Source organism: Equus quagga, chromosome 15 (assembly GCF_021613505.1).
Source record: "Equus quagga isolate Etosha38 chromosome 15, UCLA_HA_Equagga_1.0, whole genome shotgun sequence".
Classification (NCBI taxonomy): domain Eukaryota; kingdom Metazoa; phylum Chordata; class Mammalia; order Perissodactyla; family Equidae; genus Equus; species Equus quagga.
Window position 1 is genome coordinate 39,920,315 of NC_060281.1, and position 20,638 is coordinate 39,940,952.

Consider the following 20,638-nt stretch of genomic DNA (forward strand, 5'->3'; position numbering starts at 1 on the left):
TTAGCCAAATCAATTATGAGAGCCACTCTACAAATGACCCTGTTTTGTTGTTGATGTTGTTTAGTAATAGTAAATATAAAATGAAGAAAGGAATTGTTATGAAATTAGAGACATGAGAATCATAACAATTCATTGCCAAATATGAATCTTGTTTCAATCTTCACTTAAATAAATCAAGTGTAAAAGGATAACTTTGACCAATTGGGAAAATTTTCATAATGACTGGTTATTAGATGATATTAGGGATTATTTTTTGTTTATAAGATGTGCTGATGGCATGCTTGTTATGCTTTTAAAAGTCCTAATGAATTATATATCCATGCTGTACTTTTTATAGAAGAAATTATATAACATCTGAGATTTACTTTAAAATACTACAGAAAAAAACCATTGGGTACATGGAAACTCAAATGGCCAAATATTGAAAATTGTCGAAGCTGGTTAATGAGTACATGGTTATATTAGACTCTTTAACATTTTTTATATGTTTGAAAATTTCCATAATAAAATGTTAAATTTAAAAACTCAATAAGGAAAACACAGAATCCAGAAGTGATTTCAGAGAGTATTACAGAGAAACATAGAGCCCTGACACCAGCAAACAGAAAGATGGTTCTCTCCTGGGTAATCAGTACCCAGAACCTGGGACATTGACACCAGATGGGGACGTTGTTTATTTAAAACATGGACATTAAACAACTGCTGACCTGGTGCATTCAATCACTAATCGGCCCTTGCACCAGAAAATGCCAGAAATTGCCAGCCTTGGTGCCAAACTGGACAAAGAGGACAAACATCCAGAAACAACCAGAAGAGGATCAGCAGAATCCGGACTTCTAAAGAAGAAAAAAATCCAACTGAATATAAAAGAACATCAAAGCCTCTTGGACAACAGATTAAAGGTTTTTAACATTTCTTTAGAGAGAAAATAACTGGTTCAATTTGTACAGCATCTGCTATGTGCCAAACATTTATTAGGTACTTTAAAAGCATAATAAAAATGAAATAAAAAAGCTCAAGTATGTGACAAACTATCTATAGTGCAAAATCACTCATTTAAGGGCTTAGATGTTCCTATCTGATCAGTAAATTGCCTTCAAAGAGTTCTAAGGTAAAATGCTCCCAGGTATTTCTGAACCCGGAGAACTTACAGTCATTGCTGGAGAAGCCATGAGGGAAGCCACAGCCTCTGGAGGACACGTCTAAATAAAATGTGTCTCTCTCTAAGTAGCTTAAATGTCAGACAGGTGTGACTTTTTCAAGAGAGAGACAAGAGAAGAATAGAAAAGAGAAGAGAAGAAAAGAGAAGAGAAGGGAAGAGAAGAGGAAGGAAAGGAAGGGAAGAGAAGAAGAGGGGAGGAGTAGAGAGAAGGAGAAGGAGGGAAGAAAGAAAAGACAGAAGAAAAGAAGGAAGGAAGGGAAGAAGGGAGGAAGGAAGGAAGGATGGAAGGAAGGAAAGGAGAGAGGGAAGGAGGGAGGGAAGGAGAAAGGAAGAGGGAAAAAAACCAATAGAGCATTTAGAAAACCATAGCATTCCTGTCAGAATAATACTCTGTACCCAGAGCCACCCTCATTAAAAAAAATCCTGGGAGCACTTATGGAGCAGACAAGGGCTACGTCCTGGCAAGGAAAGATACTAAGAGTGTCTACTGTGGTCATGAAATTACTGGCAGATTTCCTGGAGGTTTCTAGTTCACTGGACAATTTTAAGACTCACATTTCTCTTAAGATTAAGGCAAGGATGGAAGTGAAGTTAAAAATTAAACATTTAGCTTCGTCATAGTGAGGATGAAGGATTTGGTAAAGGATTTACAGGGCTAAAGTCAGTAAATCTAGAAATTCAGTATCTTTTAAATTCGAGAGAAAAGTCTTCACAGGAAAAGAATTGCTTTTCCATCCTGAATCAGGTTAGTCTTACTCCTATGCACTTATTCATTACATGAAATTAGCAATCAATTACTTCTCAAGAGGGTGAGAAAGGGGCCTGCTCTGTTAGAGATCCTATCAAAAATATTTAGCAATCTGGGGAAATGTTTGGGAAAAAATATCTATTTTCACAGCTTTTTTGTAAGAGGAAGAAAAAAGAACATATTTCTAGGGATAAGTGTGAGATGGACAGTTGTGTGAATAGACAAGGAAGGAGAAGTGTGTGTTTTGTGGTATATGATGCTTGTGTATCTGTCAGTGATGTGGTGTGTCTGGGGTGTGTGTGGTAGAGGGTATGTATAAGTATGTTTGTAATGTATGTGGTGTGGTGTGTGAATGTGTGGCTTGTATGTGTGTGGTCTGTGTGTATGGTGTGTGTAGTTCACATGTATGTGTTTGTGCAGTGTTGAGATGTCTTTGTATGTATGGTTTGTATGTGTGTATGGAAGGTTTTGTGTGGTGAGCATGAAAGGAGTTTGTGGTATGTGTTTGTACTATAAGTGCTGTGTGTATATGTGTGGAGTGTGTATGTTTTGTGTGCAGTGTTGTGATGTGTTTGTGTCTGTGAGGGAAGTGTATGTGCAGCAAGCACGAGGAGGGTTTATGGTGTGTATTTATGCTGTGTGTATGTGTGAAGCTGTGTAGTATGTGTGTGGTGTCATTGTGTACGCGTGTATTGAAATAAACAGCAGCCCCAGAAGATGTTCCAGTGTGTGATAATGGTAGTTGACAAACTGCTCATTTAAAAATACTTTGCAAATCCGATCTGAGGGATTTTAGGTGTCTTTCGAGCATCTGGTGTCATATAAGCTGATGTGGTCAAATCTCAAGATGTAGACCAGGGCATGACCAGCGCATGTTGGTGCTGGGCTCCTACTGAAAAGGGCTGCCTGAAATGAGACCGCCTCGTCCTTTCACTCACTTTGCTGAGCTTCCCAGCAGCAAATGTCAACCTGGCCACAGTAGCTACTCTGTCCAGGGAAGTCGGGGGGTGGAGAATGATCTGCCTATCCTCATAACAGCAATATTAATAATCAGATAGTTATTTTTTGGATCTATTAAGATATAAGGAAAATAAAAGAATTTAATTTACTTGTATTTATTCCTTTTCTGACATTCTTCCTTCCTTTTTGTCCATCCGAGTTTCTGATGTTTAGCAATCTCCTCCTACCTGAAAAACTTTTAACATTCATTGCAGGGCTGGTCTACGGGCAATAAATTCCCTTTGTTTTTGTTTGTTTGATAGTCTTTATTTCTCCTTCACTTTTGAGGGATATTTTCACTAAGTATAGAATTATAGGTTGGCAGAGGTTTTTGTTTGTTTTCTATAGTTTTCTGTATATTTTTAATCAATCAAAAAATCATAAAAGTGAAAAGTCAGAGGAGGTGCATGCTAGAGTCAAATGGGTACTGGTGTGATGGAGCTCATTTCCCTTTGATGCATGTTTTAAATCAGAGAGGAGTGCTGGGTGGTTTGGGGTCAATTCCTACCTGTGTTATCCTGACATCAATATGTTTTGCACTTACAGTAGATATAAACCAAACCTTTCAGCAAGAAGAGAAGCAACTGGAACCCCTATGTAAATGGATAACAAGTTCCCTCCCAGGAAAGGTAGAAATTATTTTGTCTCATTACATAAGCTTTTTCCTTCTTAACTAGGACACCATAGATTCCAGGTGAAAGGATTTTTTCATAAAGATATATAAGGCATCTTAGAAACGTGCAGGAAAGAAAGTGAAAAAACCAGTCCTGCTATGGTTTTCCATTAGAAAAACCCTAAATAAAAAGAATCTGTGTACCCCAGGTATTAACACTTTAAGTTATTTTGATTCTCGTACGCTTGTTAGTTTATCACTTGGTAGAGAATATCAGAAAGAGGTGCACTATTTTGGTTCCATCTCAAGGAGAAGGAGACAGATCTGTGGATGGAAGTGAGGCAGGATGAATGTTGTTGAGTCATTGCACCCTTGGGCATCAACAGTTGGATATTTACTGAACTTTTTTTAGAGAAACTGTTTATCTTGAGCAGGACAGGAGAAGGACAATAAGAAATTATCACTATTGGTTTAAAGTTATGTCCATGTCATGGGGGACAAAATCTCAGAAGAGGGGAGGGCAATGGATTATATACTTTTTCACTTTATATAAAGATTAGTTGTCTATTAAATTTTATATTTTTTTCTTGCATCAATTTTGATATTTAATTATTTTGATATATTTATGTTGTCTATTTCATCTATGTTCAAATTTATATATGAACACATAAAACATATAACCATATAAAATGATATATATCTCTATGTCACTGATCTGCCCTTATGCTTCCTTTAGGCTTCTTTGGGTTTGACATGCACAATATCTTGCTGCTACTCAGTCTCAAGCACTTTAGAATTCCCCTCATGGTCTCCTTTTTAACTCAAGCCTTATTTAGAAGTAATTCACGTTCTTCCTGGAGCAATGTTTAGGAGAACAGTGAACAAAACTCAAAAGGGCACCCTTAACTGACCACCACAACAAGCCCTCCTTCACACCTTGAGAGGATTGCTCCCTCTTTGTCCTCTAGAGGCTTTTTTTAATCTCCTCCAGGGATTCTCCTTATGTTTATGTTAGCTTTCTTGGTCTATACACTTCCCTTTTGCTTTTGAGGATTATGTTTAGAAAGCTTATAGCAAGCCGTCCTCAGTGTGTGTGTGTGTGTGTGATTTGAGATGTTTTTCAGATGACTCAAGGACAGTGAGTTTAGGCTGAAAGTCAAAGGAAGGGCTGGCTAATAATTACATTTCTCAGAGGTATTGTTTTCTTCCTTCTGTTCAGCTCCAAGGTTCACATAGAGCTAAAGTTTTTGGCAATCTCCCTGGGAAGATTGGGGGACAGTATGTTCACGCTTCACAGACCCAGTAAGTCTTTGGAATCTAAGCATTTATGGAGAGGGTCTCTAGACCCTTCTATTGCCAGGGGCTTGGTATTTAACTCCTGTTGCTCCTGTGCCCTCTGAGGCAAAACAAACAAGCAAACCCCGAGGTCAAATGTCTTCACTGAAAAATCTGCCTTCAGTGATCATTTTATGCCTTGAGAACTCTATCTTCACTAAACCCTTGGCCTGAATATTTATTTCATCTTTCCTGCCAGATGATCTCTGCTTTTAATGAAATGTTCTATTTTAAATGTAAAATATTCTTATTTGTTTACAAAGGAAGATCAGTGCAGAAAGCTAATTTTCCAGGCACTAATACTTTTTTTTTCATTTAATGGTATATCTGAAGATTGTTGCAGATTATATGAATTTGGTATAAATACATTATAATTTATTTAACTAATATGTTGAACTAACTATATAACTAACTATATATGTTGAAGATTATATGAATTTGGTATAAATATATTATAATTTATTTAACTAATCACTGATTGATAAGGATCTTATTTGTTTAAAATCTTTCATTACTTCAAAACAATTCTGCAAGAATGTTTTATAATGATATAAAATTAATTCAATAGGATTATTATTGATTATTATAAATGATAAACATATTTATGCACTAATAACATTGCCTCAAACATATAAAGCAAAATTAACAGTACAATAAAAAAGATCAAAATCTGAAATAAAATATTAGAAAAACAAATTTAAGAATTTATAAAAAACATTTTAAAAAATCATCAAAACTAAGTCAGGTTCAACCTAGGAATGACAGAGTAGTTTCATATTAGAAAATATATAAATGTCATTCGACATAAATTAACTAAAAAATGTAAATTCTATGATCATCTCAATAGATATGGAAAAATATCTTTATAAAATTAAGCTTCATTCACAATGAAAATTCTTAGTTAACTATGAATGTATGATAAGCAGCATTTTAAGATGACTTCTACTGAAACTTGGGTGGAACCAAAGTGCAGAGGAAAGAGCAAAGACCCCCAAGGGTGGAGCCAAGAATCACAAGGATTGTCCCTGCTCCTCAAGAAAAATCCAAGAAATGACATCAGCATCATGGCAGAGTGAGTTGTCCTGTTTGTCTCTCTCCACTAGGTTGCAACTAAACAAACATTCACTAACCAACAGAGGATTCCCTGTACAGCACTGCAGGATGTCTGAGAGATCCATGCAGCCATACATCTGAAGGGGGGTGGACTGGAGATCCCCAGGAAGCAGTGGAAGTAGGTGAGCAGACCTCTCCCCAGCCCCAGCAACAGCAATACAGATCATGGGTCCTTATGCAGTGGCCAGCATATCTGTAAGAGGAGGCTAGGGCAGCCTAGCCTATGTGTGAATGCTTTCAGCATCATAGCCTGGCCCACAGCAGTGCCCACTGTGCCACAACAGCCCCACTAGTGGGAACACTCCCCACTGAGTGGGTGCAGCTCAGGCCCAGTGAAGGAGCTCTGCCCACCAAATGCAGCAGATCAGCCAAATCACCCAGGAGTGCAGAAACAGCCAGCTCATGAAAGACAGTGCTCCTCTCATCCTGCCTGGGGTAACAGCTCAACTGATCCCCTGCCAAGTGCAGCAGTCCCACCTGCATGAGAGTGACCTGCCAGCAGAGAACAGAGGCCCTGCTTGCACATGTGTACATGACCCTCTAAGCAGCTGTGGTCAGCACATAAATGCAGAGCTTCCTACCGGCACAACTTCCAGCAGACAGGGTGGGTTCAGAAAACACAGCTCCTGCTCCCCCCTGCCCCCAAGTAGTGGCAGGTAGAATCTGTGACCTGATACTACCACAAATGCACTGGCAAAGGATCAAGTCATCAAACACCAAGAAGAACCACAGTAACACTTCAGAGCAGAAGGAAAATGTCAAGTCTCCAGAAACCAATCCTGAAGTCACAGTAATTTACAAGCTAAATGACAGAGAATTCAAAATAGTTATGATAAAGAAACTCAGTGAGTTATAAGAAAACTCAGAAAGACAGTTCCATGAGCTGAGTAAATAAAATTAATAAGCAGAAGGAATGCCTCCCCAAGGAGATTGAAACTCTAAAAAAAAAAAAAAAAAAAAAACCAAATAGAAATTCTGGAGATGAAGGCTATAATTGAGATAAAAAATAATCTAGAAACCATAAAAAATAAAGCTGACATTATGGAGGACAGAATTAATGATGTAGAGGATATAAATATAGAAATGCTTCAAGTGGAGGAGGAGAGAGAACTAAGATTTTTTAAAAATGAAGAAATTCTTCAAGAAATATCTGACTCAACTAGGAAAAGCAACATAAGGATTATAGGTATTCCAGAGGGAGAAGAGAGGAAGAAAGGAGCAGAGAGCTTGTTTGAAGAATTAATAGCTGAGAACTTCCCAAACCTGGGAAAGGAACCAGAATTACAAGTACATGAAGCGAATAGAACTCCTAATTATATCAATGCAAAATGACCATCTCCAAGGCATACAATAGTAAAATTGGCAAAAGTCAATGACAAAGAAAAAATATTAAGGGCAGCAAAGCAGAAGAAAATAACCTAGAAGGGAGTGCCTATCAGGTTTTCAGTGAATTTCTCAGCAGAAACGTTACTGGCTAGGAGAGTGGAATGATACACTCAAAATACTGAAAGACAAAAACTTTCAGTCAAGAACACTCTATCCAGCAAAATTATCCTTCAGATGTGACAGAGAAATATAAGCTTTCCCAGATAAACAAAAGCTGAGAGAGTTCATGACCACTAGACCTACCTTACAAGAAATGATGAAGGAAGCCCTCCTACCTGAAACAAAAAATGCAACAGTTTACAAAGCTTTGAGCAAGGAGATAAATAGACAAAATCAGAAAATTGCAGCTCTCTATCAGAACAGGTTAGAAAACAATTATAACATAAAGGACAATGGGAAGGAAAGCATCAAAAATAACTATGAACACTTCAAGTCAGCCACAAGCTCACAACATAAAAAAGAATAATTTGTGACAACAATAACTTGAAAGGGGAAGAGGAAAAGGATGGAACCTGCTTATGCTAATGGAAATAAGAGGCTATCAGAAAATGGACTATCTCATCTATGAGATCTTTTATACAAACCTCATGGTAAACACTAAAAAAAAAAAAAAAAATCAAAGCAGAGCCACAAATCATAAAAGAAGAGAAAACCATCACAGAAAATCACGAAACTGAAATGGGAGTCAGAAATACAAGAGAAAAGAAACAATGGAAATATAGAACAACTGGAAAACAAGATACAAATGGCAGTGTTAAGCCATCATATAACATTAATCACTCTAAGGGTAAATGGAGTGAATTCGCCAATCAAAAGACACAGAGTGGGGGCCAAACTGGTGGCGCAGCAGTTAAGTTCACATGTTCCACTTTGGCAGCCTGGGGTCCACCAGTTTGGAACCCAGGTGTGGAACTATGCATCACTTGTCAAGCCATGCTGTGGCAGGCATCCCACATATGAAGTAGAGGAAGATGGGCACAGATGTTAGTTCAGGACCAGTCTTCCTCAGCAAAAAGAGGAGGGTTGGTGGCAGATGTTAGCTCAGGGCTAAGCTCCCTCAAAAACAAAACCAAAAAAAACCAAAAACAAAACAAAACAAAAAGACACAGAGTGTGGGATGGGTTAAAAAACAAGACCCAACAATATGCTGCCTCCAGGAAACACATCTCAGCTCTAAAGACAAACATAGGCAAAGAGTGAAGGGATAGAAGACAATACTCGAAGCAAATGGTAAGCAAAAGAAAGCAGGTGTTGCCAAACTTAGACAAAGCACACTTCAAGGTAAAAAAGATAAATGAGAGATAAAGGGGGCAGTAGATAATAATAAAAGATATGTTCCACCAAGAGGACATAACACTTATAAATACATATGCACCTAACACAGGAGCAGCAAAGTAAATAAAGCAACTATTAACATACCTAAATGGAGAAATTGACAGCAACATAATAATAGTAGAGGACCTCAACACCCCACTTCTGTCAATGGATAGATCATCCAGACAGAAAGTCAACAAGGAAACAATGGCCTTAAATGAAACACTAGACCAGATGGACTTAATAGATATATACATAGAACATTCCACCCAAATACAGCAGAATACATATTCCTCTTAAGTGTACACAGAACATTCTCAAAGATAGACCATATGTTGGGAAAGAAGGCAAGCCTCAATAAATTTAGGATGACTGAAATTATATCAGGTATCTTTTCAGACCACAATGCTATGAAACTAGAAATCAACTGCAAGAAAAAAGCTGGGAAAGTCACAAATATGTGGAGACTAAACAACACACTACTGAACAACCATTGGATCAATGAAGAAATCAAAGGAGAAATTAAAAAATACCTGGAGACAAATGAAAATGAAAACAACATATCAACTCTTATAGGATGTAGCAAAAGCAGTACTAAGAGGGAAATTTATGGTAATACAGGCTGACCTCAACAAACAAGAAAAATCTCAAATAAGTAATCTTAAATCACACCTAACAGAACTAGAAAAAGAAAAAATAAAGCTTAAAGTCAGCAGAAGGAGAGGAATAATAAAAATTAGAGAAGAAATAAATGAAGTAGAGAATAAAAAAACAATAGAAAGGATCAATGAAAGTAAGAGCTGGTTCTTTGAGAAGACAAACAAAATTGACAAACTCTTAGCTAGCCAGACTCACTAAGAAAAAAGAGAAAAGGCTCAAATAAATAAAATTAAAAATGAAAGAGGAGAAATTAAAATGGATGCCACAGAAATACACAGGATTATAGGAGAATACTATGAAAAACTGTATGCCCACAAATTGGATAACCCACAAGAAATGGATAAATTCTTAGACTTATACAACCTCCCAAAACTCAATCAAGAAGAAATAGAGAATCTGAATAGACCAGTCACAAGTAAAGAGACTGAAACAGTAATCAAAAACCTCCCGGGGCGAGCCTGGTGGCATAGTAGTTAAGTTCATGTGCTCCATTTCAGTGGCCTGGGGTTTGCAGGTTCAGATCCCAGGTGCGAACCTAGCACTGCTCATCGAGCCACACTGTGGTGGCATCCCACATAAAACAGAGGAAGACTGGCACAGATGTTAGCTCAGTGAAAATCTTCCTCAAGCAAAAAGAGGAAGATTGGCAACAGGTGTTAGTTCAGAGCCAATCTTCCTCACAAAGAATATGTCCCAAAAATCAAAAGTCCAGGATTGGGGCCAGCCCCGTGACCAAGTGGTTAAGTTCACATGCTCCGCTTCAGCAGCCAGGGGTTTCGCTGGTGCGGATCCTGGGCACAGACATGGCACTGCTCATCGGACCACATTGAGGAGGCGTCCCACATGCCACAACTAGAAGGACTCACAACTAAAAATACACAACTATGTGCTGGGGGGGATTTGTGGAGAAAAAATTAAAAGAAGATTGGCAACTGTTGTTAGCTCAGGTGCCAATATTTAAAAAACAAAAAAAAAGTCCAGGGTCTGATGCCTTCTCTGGAAAATTCTACCGAACATTCAAAGAAGATTTCATAACTATTCTTCTCAAACTATTCCAAAAAACTGAAGTCACTCCAACAAATGTTGGAGAGAATGTGGAGAAAAGGGAACACTCATACACTGCTGGTGGGAATGCAAACTGGTGCAGCCACTATGGAAAACAGTATGGAGATTTATAAAAAAATTAAAAATAGAACTACCATATGATCCAGCTATCCCATTACTGAGTATTTATCCAAAGAACATGAAATCAACAATACAAAGAGATCTATGCACTCCTATGTTCATTGCAGCATTAACTCACAATAGCTAAGACAAAGAAGCAACCCAAATGCCTATCAACTGATGAATGGATAAAGAAGATGTGGCATGTATACATAATGGAATGCTACTCAGCCTTAAAAAGACAAAATTGTCCCATTTGCAACAACATGGACAGAGCTTGAGGGTATTATGTTAAGCAAAATAAGCCAGATAGAGAAAGACAAACATGATATGATTCCACTCATATGTGGAAGATAAACAAATACATGGATAAAGAGAATAGACTAGTGGTTACCAGAGGGAAAGGGGGCTAGGGATAGTGAGCCAAAGGGGTAAAGGGGCACAAATGTATGGTGACATATAAAAACTAGACTATTGGTGGTGAGCACAATGCCATCTATACAGAAATTGATATATCGTAATGTACACCTGAAATTATACAATACTATAAACCAATATGACCTCGACAAAATAATTTTTAAAAAATGTAAACACTTTTGAACCAGCGCTTTCATTTCTAGAGAAATAATTAGGACATGCACAAAAATTAAGCTAGAAAGACTGCCATATATTATTTATATAATAGGAAAAATAAAATTAATTCAGTATTTATTAAAAAGAAAAATCCAACATTTGTCTAGCCGAACTTCAAAACCCCTATGGATAAATGATTCCTTTTTACTCTCCATTTTCCCCCACTGGAACTGCAATGTCTGTAGCAATTATCTTGTACTTGTCCCACAATTGTATAGGGGGAGCACTGGGGGCATACAACTTGTCTCTTTACCTCCACAAGTCCATAGATATAGAGATGTGCCCCAGAGCAGATTACTTCTAGGATTCTTATCCACACCTGTTTGAAACTATTTAGATGATAAGATTTTGAACTTTGAACTAATGAGATTTTGATGAGGCTTTGGACTTGAGCTGATACTGTAATGAGATGAGATTTTTAGGAACCTTGGGATGAGATAAAAGTGGGATGCATGTGGGATGAAAATTAATCTTCTGAGGGGCTGGCCCCGTGGCCGAGTGGTTAAGTTCGCGCGCTCCGCTGCAGGCGGCCCAGTGTTTCGTTAGTTCGAATCCTGGGCGCGGACATGGCACTGCTCGTCAGACCACGCTGAGGCAGCGTTCCACATGCCACAACTAGAAGAACCCACAACGAAGAATACACAACTATGTACCGGGGGGCTTCGGGGAGAAAAATGAAAAAAATAAAATCTTTAAAAAAAAAAAAAAAAGAAAATTAATCTTCTGAGACGCACAGGGTGGGCTGTGCTAGGCAGAATTCTAAGATTGCCAACATTCTGGTCCCTGATGTACATGCACCCTCCTCCATTTTTTTAAGCAAACACTAAGCTAGGCGCTGCTTGAAAGGATTTTGCAGATGTAGTTTTTGTCCCAAATCAACAGATCTTAAAATAGGGGGATTGATGTAATCACACAAGCCTTTAAATCTGGGTCTAGGAGGTCAGAGACAGAGCAGTTAGAGAGATTCAAGTGTGAGACGGATTCAACACAAGGGAGATTCTTGTTTGCGGGCTTTGGAGCTGGAGGGGTCCATGTGAGCAGTAACATGAACAGCCTCTCAGAACTGTGAGCAGCTCCTAGCTGACAGCCAGCAGGGAAATGGAGACTTCAGTACTACACCCACAGAAAATCGAATTCTTCCAATAACCTGAATGAGCTTGGAAATAGATTCTACCTTAGAACCTTCAGCTGAGAACTCATCCTGGCTGATCCTTTGATTTCAGTCTTTAAGACCATAAGCAGAAAACCCAACTACGCTACGCTAAAACTTCTGACCTACAGAACTATGAGCTAATAAATGGGGGTTGTTTTAAGCCACTGTGTTTGTGGAAACATTTTTTACACAGGAATAGAAAACAAACACACCTTGTAAAGCATATCTACAACAAAACCTTCAACAAACATTATCCAAACTGTAAAATCATTAGAATCACTCTGTGTAAATCAGGAACAATGGTATAAAACCAGAGATGCTTGGTGCAATCAATAATACATTGGTGGTTCTGATCCAAAGAAAGCATGAAATTAGAGATCTGAGGATAGGAAAATAAGAAATAAAATCATCGTTATTTGCATACTCCCTACATAGAAAACCTCCCCAAAGTAACTTTTAGCTAGCTGGCTGGATATAGCATCAATATTTAAAAGTCAAATTCATTTCTTTATACCAATCACAGACATTTTAAAAATGTAATTAAAGCTACACCAAATTACCCTCCATTGAGTTGTAACAATGTAGGTTCACTTCTCTTCTCCTTCACGCTTGCCAACAAATGTGCTTTTGAATCTATGTGCTTATGCCAATCTAATATGCAATCATAGTTTCTCAATATATTTTTAATATTTATTGAGGTATAAGTGTATACAATAAAATCACGGATCTTAGGTGTACATTTAGATGAGTTTTGACTAGCGTATAAACTTGTAAACAAGGCTTATAGAACATTACATTACTTTAAAAGTCCCATCCTGTCCCTTTCCAGTCCTCCTCACTAGAAGGAATTACTATTCTAATATCTAGCCATATAAATTAATTTTGCCTGTTTTTGAAATTCATAAAAATAGATTTCTATAGTGTGCACTCTTTGCTACCTAACTTCTTCAGCTGAGCATGTTTTTGTTGAGATTCCTCCAGATTGTTGATTCTGTCAGTGTTTCCCTCCTTTTTATTTCTGAGTGATATCCCTGGTATTAGTATACCACGGTATGTTCATCCATTCCAAACATTCAGCTATTTTGAATAAAGCTGTTATAAACATTTCAGTACAAGTCTTTTTGTAGACAGATGTTTTTACATTTCTTGGGAAAATACCATTTGTTGAAAAAGGCTACTTTCCTCCACTGAATTGTATTAGTACGTTTATTTAAAAGTATTTGACCATATGTGCATATGTTTCTGGACTCCCTACCTTCTTCCACTGATGAATTTGTTTGGCCTTACACCAAGATTACACTGATTACTCTAGCTGGAAACTACCTCAATAAGTACTTTACATTTTTTTAAATGCAATTTTTCTCTGCAATGTGCATACATGAGTTTCTCAACCAGGCTATTCATATGAGTTTGGAGAATGAAGCAGTTTCCTTGAGAGATGGTCTTTGTTGTTACTAAGGGGACTTACTTCCATAGTAACCCAGGGTATTTGTAAGTGGTCCTTTAAAATAGACATGAGCCAAAGTACTTAGAAGACTGATTTAATTTTCTGGGACATTCCAGTTGGGATTATATTTTAAGGGAGTAGGGGATTATTACATCAGTCACACATCTTTCAATTGTATCATAATTTCTCAAAGGTCAGTGAGTGCAATAAAATTTTAAATTAGTATCTAGATCTCCAAATTTCTGAGTGGTCGCTCTGAAAATGAAAGTATGCTTTTAACTGTGTTGACAATGAACACTTTCTGTTCTACTTCCCAGTTCCAAGTTTTTGTTCTTTCCGCTATGGATTATCTCTCCTCCTACATGTCTGTAATGTATTAATAATGTCACAACGCATGTGTGTGAGCCTCACAATGGTAGTCATGGTGAACAGGACGGATCCACACGGTTTACCCAATACCTCCACAGAGGAGCTCCTGGATAACATAAAGGTATATCGAAAATATTATCCACAGTCATAAGTTTAAAATCCCATTTTCCTAACTAATTTGCATAGAGATTGAATGTTATCATAATCGATATGACAGTAATAATTAGAAAAAGAAGCTTAAGTTTTGATCTACATTGCTAGTAGTAACCTAAATAAACATGTCCTTGATTAAAGTATGCCTCAATATTGTGAAGGGCTTTGTTGTGTGAATCCCTTTATGTGAAGAAGAATAAAAACCAAAAGTTAGGGCCTCTTTAGAATTGAGAAGTTGGGACAAGAGAAAAAAGGGAAAGCATTTTAAAACAGAAGTGAAAGTCAAGACACATTCTCTTTTTTTAAGTTTTGACCAGGCCGTATATTTACACGTTTAATTTCATCTCTGAAAGGTAAGGAGTTGTTACTTGTCAGAAAATGTAGTACAGGAAGAAATGGAAATGAGTGGGAAGAATACTTTTTCACTTTACTCTTCCTATGTTCCTTTATGAATGCACAGGCAAATATGAACATATTTTCTTATTTTCACTCCTTTTTTACATTAAAAATAATGCTCTATATGCAAGGTACTGCACCTTGACTTTTTTTTTTACATAGTCATCAGAACAAGGCTCACACATGACGCATATGTAGGAATTCCCAGACAGGGAGTTTAGAATAACTATAATTAATATGTTAAGGGTTCTAATGGAAAAAGTTGGCAACATACAATACCAGATAGGTAATGTCAGTAGACAGATGGAAACTATAGGAAAGACTTAAAAACAAAGAGTAGAAATCAAGGCAACTTTAATAGAAGAAAGAACACCTTGATGGGCTCGTATGTAATCTCAGCACAGCTGAGGAAAGAATCAGTGAACTTGAATATAGATCGATAGACACTCCCCAATCTGAAATAAAAGAGAAGGGGGGGTGGAGCTTAACAGAACATCCCAGAACTGTGGACAGTATCATAAGGTGTAACTTGTGCATGGCTTGAACTGCAGAAAGAGAAGTCAGAGAGAATGGCAAGAAGAACTATTTTACAAATTAATGGCTGAGAACTTTGCAAAATAAATGCCGACACCAAACCACAAAACCAAGAAGATCAGAGAACACCAAACAGGATAAATACCAAAAAGAAAAATAATTAACAACAAGAAAAACCACCTAGACATACATACATAATCAAATTGCAGAAAACCAAGAGAAAAAGAACATCTTGATAAAGCCAGAGGAAAAAAACAACCTTACCTACAGAGGAACAAGGATAAGAATTACAGAAGATTTCCTGTCAGAAACCATTCAAACCAGAAGAGAGAAATGAAATCTTTAAAGCGGTGAAAGTAAAAAAAAAAAAAACAAAAACAAAAAAACAACAACAAAACAAAATCCTGCCAAGCTAGAATTCTATATCCAATGCACAGGCAAATCTGAACATATTTTCTTATTTTAACTCTTTTTTACATTAAAAATAATGCTCTATATACAAGGTATTGTGCCTTGATTTTTTTTTTTTTTTACATAATCATCGGAACTAGGCTCACATATGACGTACTTCACATATGACATACTTCACGAGTGAAAGAGAATAAAGACTTTTCAGGCAAATAAAACCTGAGGGAATTCATTGCCAGCAGGCCTGCCATGCAAGAAATGTTAAAAGACAGCAGATTTTAGTCCAACTATATCAATAATCACTTTAAATGTGAATGGTCTATATACACCAGTAAAAAGATAGAAATTGTCAGATTTGATAAAAATCCCCAAATGTGGTGTCCATAAGAAACCCGCCCTGAATTCAAAGACTCAAATAGATTAAAAGTAAAGGGATGAAGAAAGATGCAAACATTATGCAACCAGGCAAACGCTAATCAAAAGAAAATTGAAGAAGTCATATTAATTTCAGACAAAGCAGAATTTATAATAAGGAAGATTATCAGAGATAAAGAGGGTATTACTTAATGACAAAGGGATCAATTCTCCAAGAAGACATGATAATCTTAAGCATGTATGTCCCTAACAATAAAGCATCAAAATACAGAATGCAAAAACTGCTAGAACTGAAACAAGAGATAGAAAACTATAAAATTGGTAACTGTTTTCTGTTTTTTACATTTGTTTTTGGTTTCCTTTCTTTTTTTTCATTCCTTTTTTTGGCTCTTCTGAGTTTGAGTATAGTATATGATTAAATTTTCTCTCTTTTTTTGATGTATCATTTATACTTTAAAAAATCTGATTTAGCGGTTACCTTTAGGTTTACCATATACATTTTTTAATAATCCAAATCCACCTTCAAATAACACTATCCTGCTTCATGTTTAGTATAGATACTCTATAACAGAGTATTCCCAATTCCTCTCTCCCATTCTCCGTGACACCGATGTTACTTATTTCACTTATCCATATGCTATAAATACCCAATACATAATTACATTATTGCTTTAAACAAATAGTTATCTTTTAGATCAATTCAAAGTAAAATAATTTACACCTTCATTTATTCCTTTCTGGTGCTCTTCCTTTTTTGTGTAGACCCATGTTTCTGAGCTACGTCATTTTCCTTTTCCATGAAGAACTTCTATTAACATTTCTTTTGTAGGTTGTGCTTTTGTTTTCTACATCTAAGAAATTTTTGCATAGCCCAAGGTAAAAAAAAATTGCCTATGTTTTCTTCTAGAAGTTTTATAATTTCAGGTTTTACATTTACATGTATGATCCATTTTGACTTCATTTTTGTATATGTTGTGTTGAAGATCCTTTTTTATATATGGATATACAATTGTTCTAGCACCATTTATTGAAAAGACTCTTCTATCTCCACTGAATTGTCTTTCAACGTTTGTTGAAAAATCAGTAGTTGTGGGATTAACATGTCCTACCTGATTTTAAGTGTGGTCATAAAGTTATAGCAATCAAGACAGTGTGGTATTAGCATAAAGACAGAAAAATAATGAAATAGAGTTCAGAAATAGACTCACACACATATGAGCTACTGATTTTTTCATGATCCACAAAAGAACAAACATAAAATTGGATTTCATCAACATTCAAAGTACACTGTTAAGAGAATGAAAAGACAGCCCAGAGGCAGGGGAAAATATTTGCAAATCATATCTAATAAAGGAATTCTATAAAAATTCAATACAAATGAAATTAAAAAAAACAGAAGAAAGATGTGAACAGACGCTTAACCAAAGAAGATATATGATGGCAAATACTCCAATGAAATGATGCTCCAAATCATTAGTCATTAGGGACAAGCAAATTAAATCCACAAAGATTTATTCCTACACAGCAATTCAAATGGCTAAAATTATAAAAATTGGACATACCAAGTGTTGTCGGGAATGTGGAGAAACTGAAATCCTCCCACACTGCTGGTGAAAATGGTATAACCACTTTAGTTAAGCTTGCACCTACCATATGATCCAGCCATTCCACTGCTAGGTATTTACTGTAGAGAATTGAAAGTATATGTTCATACAGAGAATTGCACATCACTGGAAACAACCAAAATATTCATCAATAGGTGAATGAATGCACAAACTCTGGTACATCAATAAAATGGAGTACTTAGCACTAAAAAGAAATGAACTATTGATACACAGAACAACATGGATGAAACTCAAAATAATTATACTGAGTGGAATAAGCTAGATGAAAAAAAATAGTGCCTACTGTCTGACTCCATTTATATAAAACTTCTAGAAAATGAAAACTAAGCTATAGTAAGAGTCAGCAGATCAGTGATGGGGGAGGAGCAGGAAGTAGCAATTACAAAAATAGTAAAGAATCTTTTGGAGGTGAAGAGTATGGTCATCCTCTTGATTGTGGTGATAGTCTCATGAGTATACCCATATTTAAAAATTTATCAAGTTGTATCCATTATGCCAAAGATTAAATGTGCAGTTTATTGTGTCAATTGTACCTCAAAAATCTGTTGAAATCTATCTATTCAGGGGCCGGCCCAGTGGCATAGTGGTTAAGTTCGCGTGCTCCGCTTTGGCGCCCAGGGTTTGTAGGTTCGGATCCCAGGCATGGACCTAGCACCGCTCGTCAAGCCACACTGTGGCAGCATCCCACATAAAATAGAAGAAGATTGGCAACAGAAGGTAGCTCAGAGCCAATAGTCCCCACAAAAAAAACAAATTTATCTCATTCAAAAACTTTTTCTTGAACTATATTCTTAAATATTTGTAGTATTCCATTGTTTTGGTTTAAATATTGAGAACCGCATTTCCTAGAGAAATGGCTGCTCACAGGGGACCATACTTTATACGCCTCTCTGTAGCAACAGAGGAAGGAGTTCAAGCTGTGGAGCTTGGAACATTTTTCTGGTCCATTCACCCCCACCAAGGGACCTCCTGCTAGAATCCAGGAAAATTGATCTCCTTCGAGTATGAGTCACAGAAAAGAAATTCTGTTTGCTGTTATACAAAGATACTCAGTGAAGAAATGAAGAAATAGAGCATATAATCATCCTAAAATATGAAAACTCAGAAAGTTGTTTCCATGAAGCAGATCTAAATTGTAACCTGAAATTACAAAATGAGCCTAAAAACTAGCACAGCAATTATAGCTATGGAAGGAATACCACCATGCAGCATATATAGGAGCTCAAAGTAGAGATGACCAGGCTGTGCTCAGACAGCAGATGAATGAAAAAAGGAAATTGACAGAACTCAGTAAAGGATTATGAAAAAACAAGACAGAAGATTTTAGAAAAGAAAAGACAAAATAACAAGGAAAACAAGAGAGAACAGGAACCACAGAGAGCACAGTAAGGGACACTGAGTATAGAAAAGAAAAGGAAGGAAGATGAGAATGAAGGTGATACACATGAACAAGGAGTATTCTGTAATAGGGTTTCCCCCTGCCACAATAGCCAAGGAGTAGGTATCATTATTCTATTTAAAATTTACCAATCTGATAGTTAGAAATTCTGCCATAACTGTAAAATATTCTTTTATTATTAATGGAATTGCACATTTTTGTATTTCTATGACCTATATTTATTGGTCATGTCCATTTTTTTCTCTCGTAAATTATCTATTGATATCTTTAGTGCATTTTACCTATTGGGGCATCATCTATTTGCTTTTCATTTATATGACTCATACAGATGAATATATATTTATTCCTAAGACTTATATAGGGTAATTTATATATTTATATGTGGAATACTTTGTTCAATGACAACTTGTTAATGCATTAAATAGGGAAATATCAACTGAGGTTTTATCCATCTGGTGTGGGGAATTTCAGTCTGAGCTTAGTGGTTTTAATCCAATTATGGTAGGCTCTTTCTCTAAGAAGAGAAAGAATGATGGCTCTTAAAGAGTGATGGCTTTAGGGTATAAGAAAAACAACCCAAGATTTTGAGTGATGTGTTCACGTGCACAGGGAAGGTTGAATCAATGTGTGCTGGACCACCTGATGTAGGTAAGGGTGAGTACTGATTTCCATGGCGCAACTCCTGTGATTTAAAAAAACATGGAAGAGCATTGTGTTCCATCCTCTGGAAAGCCTCTCACCAAAGGTCTGGAGCTTCCATGCCCCTCCAGTAGCCCTTCCATGCTACTTTATGGATGCCCCTCACTGTTATTATTCGATATCCTCAGAGTGGTACTCTTACCAGAGCTCTCATGAAAGCTTTTTTCTCTCAGACAGAGACATCACTATCCAGAGGCCACAGCCACAGGATGACAGGGATTTGAGAAGGGGAGAAAAAAAGAGGAAAGAAGGTGACAAGATATTAGTGATGAGAGAACAAACACATAGATTCCTACCTATTTCCTTATTTCGTATTCAACCAAAAATACCACTTGGACCATTAACTCCTTATTCAATAAAATCCTTCATTACTTAATATATTCCTCTTAATTATGCAACTAGCAGAGAAAGTTTAGAGAAGGGGACTATCTTGGATGCTTCCAAAGAAGCTTTATCCTGCCCTCATCTACTATCCTGAAAGCTTCTCCCTTTCCAGTGAGCCAAAAAACACATGCAACCTGCTCCCCAGAGTCTCAACCATAAGTTCATTATTAAGAATTTCTTGGACCAACTTTAACAGTGCAACAAAACCATAGAAGCTTCCCTAACCTGAGGATTGACAGAGAAATCCACTCCCGGGAAAGACAACAAAACAGGCCACATCAGAGCCAAGCAAAAGAAGAGAAATGGCCTTTTTCTTTCACTGTCCCACCCAATTATTTCCATAGTTCAGCCCAAGAACATCTCATCATGAGTTGATCTTCTATCTATGGCTATTTTTCTCTCCGGGAACAGTGCGTATGTGGACAAACGTTGTTTTGTGAATGAGGCTAACTTAATGGAGGAGTTAGAGGAAGAGAAGAGGCAAGAGGAATCTAATGATTGAAGTAGATCTCGTACTATATAGCGCTCTGCAGACGCGTTTACATGTAGTTTAGCAACACTGAAGAGAC

General features: G+C 36.8%; 1 protein-coding gene across 6 annotated transcripts in view; it reads left to right on the forward strand.

Annotated features, from left to right (window-relative positions):
* Positions 1-1,812: 1,812 nt before the first annotated feature.
* The window catches only part of SLC17A1 (solute carrier family 17 member 1), a 49,688-nt gene continuing 30,862 nt past the window's right edge, over positions 1,813-20,638 (forward strand). For 4 of the 6 annotated variants that reach the window (XR_006885190.1, XM_046638783.1, XM_046638787.1 and 1 more), the window contains exons 1-3: positions 1,813-1,907; positions 3,456-3,538; positions 14,045-14,217. Coding sequence is in view for 5 of the 6 variants with exons in the window: in XM_046638783.1 (XP_046494739.1) it covers positions 3,511-3,538; positions 14,045-14,217 (201 nt within the window). In the remaining variant the exon portion in view is untranslated. Of the gene's footprint in view, positions 1,908-3,455; positions 3,539-4,741; positions 4,825-5,960; positions 6,093-14,044; positions 14,218-20,638 lie in introns of those variants that run through there. The other 2 variants (XM_046638785.1, XM_046638786.1) reach the window with 2 other exon arrangements.